Source organism: Hylobates moloch, unplaced genomic scaffold, assembly GCF_009828535.3.
Source record: "Hylobates moloch isolate HMO894 unplaced genomic scaffold, HMol_V3 SCAFFOLD_22, whole genome shotgun sequence".
NCBI lineage: Eukaryota > Metazoa > Chordata > Mammalia > Primates > Hylobatidae > Hylobates > Hylobates moloch.
Genome location: NW_026652297.1, coordinates 8,581,701 through 8,591,226, shown reverse-complemented (window position 1 = coordinate 8,591,226; position 9,526 = coordinate 8,581,701). Strand labels below are relative to the sequence as shown.

The 9,526-nt window shown below is 37.6% G+C and overlaps 1 protein-coding gene across 15 annotated transcripts in view; it reads right to left on the bottom strand.

Moving 5' to 3' along the window:
* The window catches only part of TFDP2 (transcription factor Dp-2), a 193,162-nt gene that overhangs the window by 26,286 nt on the left and 157,350 nt on the right, over positions 1-9,526 (bottom strand). For 11 of the 15 annotated variants that reach the window (XM_058433376.1, XM_058433375.1, XM_058433378.1 and 8 more), the window contains 2 exons: positions 8,846-8,893; positions 507-551 (listed from right to left, as the gene is read on the bottom strand). In XM_058433376.1, coding sequence (XP_058289359.1) covers positions 507-551; positions 8,846-8,893 — 93 coding nt within the window. The remainder of the gene's footprint in view (positions 1-506; positions 552-8,845; positions 8,894-9,526) is intronic. The other 4 variants (XM_032143360.2, XM_032143361.2, XM_058433373.1 and 1 more) reach the window with 1 other exon arrangement.

Genomic DNA, 9,526 nt, shown 5'->3' with positions numbered 1-9,526 from the left:
GAAAGAGTCTCACTCTATCCCCTAGGCTGGAGTGCAGTGGTACGATCTCAGCTCACTGAGAATACCGGGTTCAAGCGATTCTCCTGCTTCAGCCTTCTGAGTAGCTGGCATTACAGGCGCCTACCCCCATGACTGGCTAATTTTTGTAGTTTTAGTAGAGATGGGGTTTCACCATGTTGGTCAGGCTAGTCTCGAACGCCTGACCTCAAGTGATCCATCCGCCTTGGCCTCCCAAAGTGCTGGGATTACAGATGTGAGCCACTGCTCCTGGCCAATATTGTCTGTGTTTTAAGTCAAGTGTTACTACAAGAGTAAAACAGTTTGAGAACATTAAAAAGTTTATAAAGTAAAAAAGTTATAGTAAGGTAAGGTTAACTTATTATTGAAGAAGAAAAAATCTTTTTAAAATAAACTACTATAGCCTAAGTATACAGTGATGATAAAGTCTAAAGTAGTGCTCAGTAAAGTCCTAGGCCTTCACATTCACTCACCAGTCACTGACTCACCCAGAGCAACTTCCAGTCCTGCAAGCTCCATTCATGAAAAGTGCCCTACAAAGGTGTATCATTAAAAAAAATCTTTTACAAGGTATTTTTACTCTACCTTTTCTATGTTTAGGTATGTTTAAATACACAAATACTTACCACTGTGTTACAGTGACCTATAGTATTCAAACCAGTAACATGCTGTGCAGGTTTGTAGCCTCAGGGCAATAGGCTATACCAAGTACCTAAGTGTGCAGCAGGCTACACCACCCTGGGTTTGGTTAAGTACACTTGATGATGTTCACACAACGAAGAAATCGCCTAACGAGGCCTTTCTCAGAACATAGCCCCTCATTAAGTGATGTGGGACTGTGAATATATTTATTGATAAATAATTTACATGTTCTACGTTACGTACATAGAAACAGATACTAAACATGCAGTTTTAAAAGGAATATGAGAAAAGGATATCTACTTTCCTTTTCCTACATTCCCAAAGAGTTGTGTATGCATCCCTTGTGACAGTATAGGATAGCACAGGTATCTTACCTCACAGACTACTTATTTGAAATAATGTGAAATCACTAAAATATATTGAATGGTATTAAGTGGTGAGTAGAATGGTGAGATTTTCAGTTAGGCAGACATTCTCACTGCAAAGCAGAAGATTTTGGAATCAGAATTAGTAACAGTAGAAGTGAAATTTATGAGGCAAAAGAAGAGACACAAAGACCAATTGAGAGGGTATTGCAATAGTCCAGGTAAGAGAATATGAATCCCCAAACTGGGGCTGTGGTAGGGCAGGAGACAAAAAGATGGATTTACAAAATTTTAAAGGACAAAAAATCAATAAATTTGTCTGAAGTGGAGGGTAAGGAAGAAAGGAATAGTAGAATGACCTCTAGAAAGAAGGGTCATTTACTGAGATTGAAGAGATGAATTACATTTATGAGTTGCATTTTAAACCTCCTAATCAGCACTGTCCAATACCCCTCGGCATAACTCACGTGTGGCTACTGCGTACTTGAAATGTGGGAAGTGTGAACTGAGATATGTCGTAAGTTTAACACACTGGATTTTAAATACTTAATATAAGGAATGAATGTAAAATACCTCACTAGTGATTTTTATATTTAATTACACACTGAAATACAATATTCTGGATATACTGGATTAAATTAAAAATATTAAAATTAACTTCAGATATTTATTTTCTTTTTTTTTTTTGAGACGGAGTCTCGCTCTGTCACCCAGGCTGGAGTGCAGTGGCGCGATCTCGGCTCACTGCAAGCTCCGCCTCCCAGGTTCACGCCATTCTCCTGCCCCAGCCTCTCCGAGTAGCTGGGACTACAGGCGCCCGCCACCACGCCCAGCTGATTTTTTGTATTTTTAGTAGAGACGGGGTTTCACCGTGGTCTCGATCTCCTGACCTCGTGATCCGCCCGCCTCGGCCTCCCAAAGTGCTGGGATTACAAGCGTGAGCCACCGCGCCCAGCCCAGATATTTATTTTCTTTTAAAATTTCTATTGGGCAGCAATAATGTTGTGTATGGGATTATATAGCCAGGAAAAGAACTGGTTAATGGCTTAAAGTAAATAAATTTCTCAACTTAGTGGTTACATGCTTTCTTCTTCTTTTTTTTTTTTAAAGACTACTCAAGTAGTCTTTACCCCCTACTTAAGTAGGGGGTAAAGTGTAGAACAAGGAGTTCGATCTGTGTTCAACTGATTGTGAACAATCAATTGAGATAACTCACTACCTTCGGGTCAGCCAGTTACATACTTTTGAAAAGCCAGGAGTGAAGCAGGGTTGTTTTTCATCCAATTCTTGGTCTTTTTGTTAAAGGCAGCAATAAGATAGAGTGGTTTTGGGCAATCACTTGGCTAACTGGCTCTCTATAGTCATACCTGGATAATATTTGTAGTCATACCTGGATAATATTTAAAGGAAGAAACTAAACATAGTCCTTAAGTAGGAACAACTACAATTTTAACAACTATTATGAAATAGTGATGGCTATACTCTTGAAATGCAGATACAAGCCTACATGTAAGAGTTTTATAAAATCAGTTCAGTGCATAAATTGATAATAGACTTGAAGAAAACTTGCTTAAATATCAACATTAGTAAACTATCAGATACATATTTTGAGCAGTTTACTCGATTTAACTCTGATCCACAGTCCTTCATCTGCAAAATGCAGAATACCCATCTCACAAGTTGTGAGGATGAAATGCATATAACATATGGTACACTACAAGTGATTTTATCCCCTTCATGAGCTGCTAGAATTTTCATAAGCAATATAAAACCAAAGGGCACTATTCAACAATGGCAGAATCAAGAAATTAAGCTTATTATTTGGAAGGATGATAGAATATCATGCCAAAACTCAATTAACATCAACATTAAAATTCAACAAAGGAGGTTAAAAGAGTCAACACCTGCCATACACAGATGAAAGATTTGGTCCTGCAACCAATCCAGTAAGCCACTTTGAAAGTTAAGCAAAAAATGTCTCTAGTTAAAGAAAACTAAAAGGCAAAAGGCTATATAAAGAACTACAACAACAAAAAACCAAACAACTCAATTCAAAAATGGGCAAAGGGCCAGGTGCAGTGGCTCGTGCCTGTGATCCCAGCACTTTGGGAGGCCAAGGCAAGTGGATCACTTGAGGTCAGGAGTTCGAGACCAGCCTGGCCAACATGGTGAAATCCCATCTCCACAAAAAAATACAAAAATTAGCTGGGCGTGGTGGTACACATCTGTAATCCTAGCTACTCGGGAGGCTGAGGCATGAGAATCACTTGAACCTGGGAGGCGGAGGTTGCAGTTCACGCCACCGCACGCCAGCCTGGGAGTGAGACTGTCTCAAGAAAAAAAAAAAAAAGGGCAGAAGACTTAACAGTAATTTATCCAAAGAAGATATACAAATGGCCAAAAAGTACGTGAAAAGATGCTCAGCATCACTCATCATTAAAGAAATGTAAATCAAAACCATAATGAGATGCCACTTCATACCCATTAGAACGGCTATTAAAAAAACAAAAACTGAAAACGAGAAAGTGTTGGAGAGGATGTACAGAAACTGCACCCATTATGCACTGCTGGTGGAAACATAAAATGATACAGCCACTGTGGAAAACAATATGGCAATTTCTCAAAAAAGTAAACATAGAATTACCATATGATCCAGTAATTCCACTTCTGGGTATATACCCAGATGAATCTGAAAGTAGGAACTCAACAGATATTTGTACACCCATGTTCATAGCACCATTATTCACAATAGTTAAAATGTGGAAGCAACCCAACTGCCCACCAATGGATAAACCGATAAAATGTGGTATATACATATAATGAAATATATACAGCCTTAAAAAGGAATAAAATTCTGATACATGCTACACTACAGATGAACCATGAAGACATAAGTGACATAAGCCAGACATAAAAAGATAAATATTGGGCTGGGCATGGTGGCTCACACCTGTAATCCCAGCACTTTGGGAGGCCGAGGTGGGTGGATCACGAGGTCAAGAGATCAAGACCATCCCGGCCAACGTGGTGAAACCCCGTTTACTAAAAACACAAAAATTAGCTGGTGTGGTGGTGCATGCCTGTAGTCTCAGCTACTTGGGAGGCTGAGGCAGGAGAAGTGCTTGAACCCGGGAGGCGGAGGTTGTAGTGAGCCGAGATCACACCACTGTACACGCCTGGCGACACAGCGAGACTCCGTCTCAAAAAAAAAAAAAAAAAAATTGTATGATTCCACTTATATGAAATCAAATTATAGTCAAAATCATAGAAAGTAGAACAGAGGTACTGTGGGGGAGTGGGAAATGTAGTGTTGTTGCTTCATGGGGACAGAGTTTCAATACGGGATGATGAAAAAGTTCTGGAGATGGATAGTGGTGATAGTTGCCCAACAATTTATTATTTCTCCATGGTTCTTTTGGTTTTGAACTGACTTATGTTTTGTTGTCTTTTATGCTAAGTTTTGATGATTTCATGGCTTCATTAGCCAGTGTATTTCTGCAAATAAGATGCTGTAGTTTATGTATTATGTTATGTATTTCATCATCAATTATGGCTACAAAACCAAATTCAATATGAGAGGAGGTCATGTTTCCAAGCAAAACTAATACAAACTCTATTGTATTCATTTTACTGTTCTTCTTCTTTTTTTTTACATTGCTCCTTGTGGAGCAGGACTACCCCATAGGTAATGTGCCCAGAGTAGCCTGTTCTTCATTCTTTAAGTTACTTCCATTGTCACATCTGGTTAACTACTACTGCTGCCACCTTCAGAAAAGGTATGCCTTTTCTTGAAAAAAATAGTTTAGGATGCTTATTTCACCATTAGAAAATGAGGATTAAAATAAAAGTTTACTTTTCTAATTTAGCTAATAATTTTAAATAATAAACCCAGGCTTGTTTGAAAAATTAAAATAACTGTAAAAATGTTATAAAAAATAAATGTCAAAAATCCCTATTTTGGCCAAGCACAGTGGCTCAAGCCTATAATCCTAGCACTTTGGGAGGCCGAGGCAGGCAGATTGCCTGAGCCCAGCATTTCAAGACCATGCTGGGCAACATAGTGAGACTTCATCTCTACAAAAAATGTAAAAATAGCCAGGTGTGGTGATGTATGCCAGCTACTCAGGAGGCTGAGGCAGGAGGATTGCTTGTGCCTAGGAGGTCGAGGCTGTAGTGAGCCATGATTGCGCCACTGCACTCCAGCCTGGGAGACAGAGCAAGACGCTGTCTCAAAAAACAAAAACAAACAAACAAAAAACACCTATTTTTTCTTCATAGATTTTCTATATGCTTCTGGGTTATATTTGACAAATTAACCTTAATAAAAATTAACTCAAAGCAAAGACCTAAATGAAAGAGCTAAACCTATCAAACTCTTAGAAGAAAACGTAGGTGTTAAGTCTTTGTGACCTTGGATTAGGCAAAGATGTTTTAGATATATGACACAAAAGCATAAGTAACACAAGAAAAAAATTAATTAAACATCAAAATTAAAAACATTTGTGCCTCAAAAGACACCATTAAGAATGTGAAAGGTCAATTCACAGATTGGAGAAAAACTCTGCAAATCATGTATTTAATAAGGGATTTCCATCTAGAATATACAAAGAATGCAAATCAAAATGCTTTAATTTTTATTAATGAGGTACCATTTCTCAAGAAGTGTTAGCAAAAACGTGGAGAAACTGGAATACTCATACATTGCTTATGGGAATGTAAAACGGTACAGCCACTTTGGAAAACAGTCTAGCCATACTCAACAGGGCTAAACAAAGAATAACTGTATGACCCAGCAATTCCACTCCTTAGTCTGAGCTTAGTCTATAAAAGATGGGTAGGAAAACACCACAGGAGCCCACAACATGAGGAAGAAAACTTTCCTTTTCTTCTTATGTAGTCCTGTCCCATCACCTAGTGGCTTACAGCCTAGAAGTTGAGAGTTACCTGGCTACAGTGTTTAACTTCTCCCTGAGTTTCTAAATGTAAATTTTCATTGACGTACATAACACATAAAGTACGCAAACCATCTGTGTTAAGTGTCTCCTTCTAGTTACAGTTCCACCCAAACCCAACACCTAAAGAATATCTGTTACCATGACTTCTATTATAGTTTTACCTATTTTGAACTTTAAATTAAAATCATATAGTATGTACCCTTTTGTATCTGACAACACTATTTGAGAGATTCATTCACACTTTTCATGTGACTGTATTTCATTCATTGTATGAATACGTTGCAATTCATTCATCCATTCTGCAGATGGGCATTTGTTTGGTTCTAGTTGGAGGCTAACAGTGTTTCTATAAACTTTCTTGTACACATTTTTGGTGAATATGTGCACCAATTTCTGTTGAGTATACACAAGGAACAGAATTGATGAGTTACGGGTATGTGTATATTCAACTTCAGCAGATACTGCTAACTCCCAAAATGACTGTACCAATTTATCCTGCCACCAGCAGTGTATGAGCATTCTAGATGCTTCATATCCTTGCCAAACTTAGCACTGTCTATCCTTTTCATTGTAGCCATTCTGATGGATGTAAAGTGGTATTACACTGTGGTTTTCATTTGCATTTTTCTAATGATTAATGCTGATAAGCACTTTTTCATGTTTACTGGCCTGTTAATATTTTTTGCTAGAATAAAAAAATTCTGTTCATTTTTATATGCCCTTATATCCGGCAACCTTGCTAAATTCATTTTTCTCATAATTTGTCTGTAGATTCTTTTGGTTTTTCTTGGGATACAATCACATCATCTGCAAATAGTGCCATTTTATTTCTTCATTTACAATTCTTTTATTAAGGCTTTCCATTTTGTTTCTTGGCTTACTGCACTAGCAAGAATTTCTACTACAATACTGAATAGAGGTGGTGATTAACTAGGGATCCTCCTTGTTTCTTATGCCAAGTTGAAAGCTTTTTATTCACTACTAAATGTAATGTTTGCTGTCAAGTTTGTGTGTGTGTGTGTGTGTTTTTTTTTTAGTCAGAGTCTAACAAGGTGAAAAACCGTCTCTACTAAAAATACAAAAAATTAGCCTGGCATGGTGGCACACGCCTGTAATTTCAACTACTCTGGAGGCTGAGACAGGAGAATCACTCGAACCCAGAAGGTGGAGGTTGCAGTGAGCTGAGATCAAGCCATTGCACTCTAGCTTGGGAGACAGAGGAAGACTCCATCTCAAAAAAAAAAAAAAAAAAAAAAAAAAGAAAGAAAGGAAAGAAAAATAAGCATAAAGAAAGAAAGGAAAGAAATGAGCATAAAGAAAAAAATGAAACACCATTGTGCTAAATCTTACTTATTTAGAACAAGGAATAAAGAAAAATACATGTAGCAATCTTCGTGGTTTGACAGAGGGGTGGTGGGGATACATTACAGAAAAGTTATATTCAAAACTTTTTAAAGAATGATAAAAAAAAATGCTAGGAAAAAAAGCCACTGAACCAAATGTAGAAAGAGAAAGTTGAACCAATGGCTATACTATAAATTTAACCTAACACTTTTATGTGTTCTCACTTACAGATCTTTAGAATTCTTACTTACAAAGGAGAATAAAGAGAATCTTGGTTTTTGTACTGTTTGCAGTGCAGAGGTGCCACCAATCATAACTGATAAATAGTTCCATTTTAAGGCCTTAAACATTGCTAAATACCTCTGTGCAAGAACTTGTTCTGTTGCCCTTTTGAAGGATAAACACCAGTAAAGACCAGTTTGAATTGGAAAGAGGACTTTCCATTAGAGAGTAAAGAACATTTCATTTCTACGATACAGCAGCTCCTCAGAAGTGATTGTATCTGTTGAAAACGATTAGGACCAAGAAGCAAGCAACAAAAGCCACGAAGGAACTGAAACAGCACTAGTGTCAGGGCAAGAAAACACACATCCTTTATACATATTCCCATGGTTCTCACTCAGAACCTAGTCACTTTCATTTTAGACTCAATTCTAACATATTTGGCCATCTAGTTTCTCAGGGCACAGCAAATCAGAGATAGCATATTAGAAAATGTAGGAGTTTTTGACGTGGTAGGCATTTATTTTTTACTTAACAAACTACAAGTGATTCTGATGCACCGCTAGAATGGAGAAGCCACTGTCCTAATATTCTAAGATAACATGAACTTTCCTTATGCCCAACATATTGCTTAAGAAACAAGCAAGTTTGTTATGATTTATAAATGTTTTAAGAAAAACTTAGCCAGGTGTGGTGGCTCACGCCTGTAATCCCAGCACTTTGGGAAGCTGAGGAAGGTGGATCACGAGGTCAGGAGTTTGAGACCAGCTTGGCCAACATGGCAAAACCCCATCTCTACTAAAAATACAAAAATTAGCCAGGCATGGTGGTGTGCGCCTGTAATCTCAGCTATTCGGGAGGCTGAGGCAGGAGAATTGCTCGAACCTGGGAGGCAGAGGTTGCAGTAAGCCGAGATCACGCCGCTGCACTCCAGCCTGGGTGACAGAGCAAGACTCCATCTCAAAAAAGGAAAAAAGAAAAAATTGTTAAAGTTTGGGCACGTTAGGGTAATGTGGAGTATTCACTTTGATAGACCTCTTCATCTCCCAGATGGAAAGAGGGGAGAGACTAAAGGACATACTACCAATAGTCAATCTGCTCACAGGGTAATTTCTACTGAAACCATACAGATACTATGAGTGAACTGGGGCACTCAATGCAGAATGAAATAATGGCAAAAACTGAAAGAAGTTAAAGTTACATGAAGAAAAACATCGCATTAAACCAGAGCAGTGGCAACGCCAACAGCCTCTCTATATAGCTGAATCTTCCAAACAAAATAGTTAGACTTATACTCACCTTTCTGAAAAATCAGAGTCTATAAATTTTCTAGCCCGTTTTCTATCACTAAAAAGGAAAAAAGATAGCATAAAAACAATACATACTTAAATACAATTTAATTTCATTAATACTTTATTATAACTTGTCTAAAATTATACACTATTCAAAGACTAAAACTAACAAGTACAAAAGATAGGTACATAAAATAAATCTTAATTTTATCATGTGAACAAGATATCACAACATAATAATCATAAGTTGAAAAGAGCTCAATGCATAGTTAGAGAGGAAAACACTGCAGACTTGCAAACAAGATAGAGAAAAATTTTCTTCACTCTGCGACATACTGACTATAAAAACACCAGACACTCCTGCCACCTCCAATATAAAGCACAAATGAGGCTGAAAACATCCAGACCCTGGTCATTTCCAAAGTGGGCTAACACTGCTGGCACAGGCTTGGCTTTCATGTTATAATCTTTCAAGGCTATAGAGAAATCCAGGGTAACCTTAGATCTACATAAGAATGTTCATAAGGATTGAATAACGCCCATAGGATTACAGGTAATTCTGTCATTTCAGTTCATTTGATAATGGAAAAGTATGCATATACAAAACTCTTCTGTCTTTAATGTATTTGTGTTTGTACATGTGTGTAGGCATGTGTTTATGTATATTAATATGTATACATATTAAAGC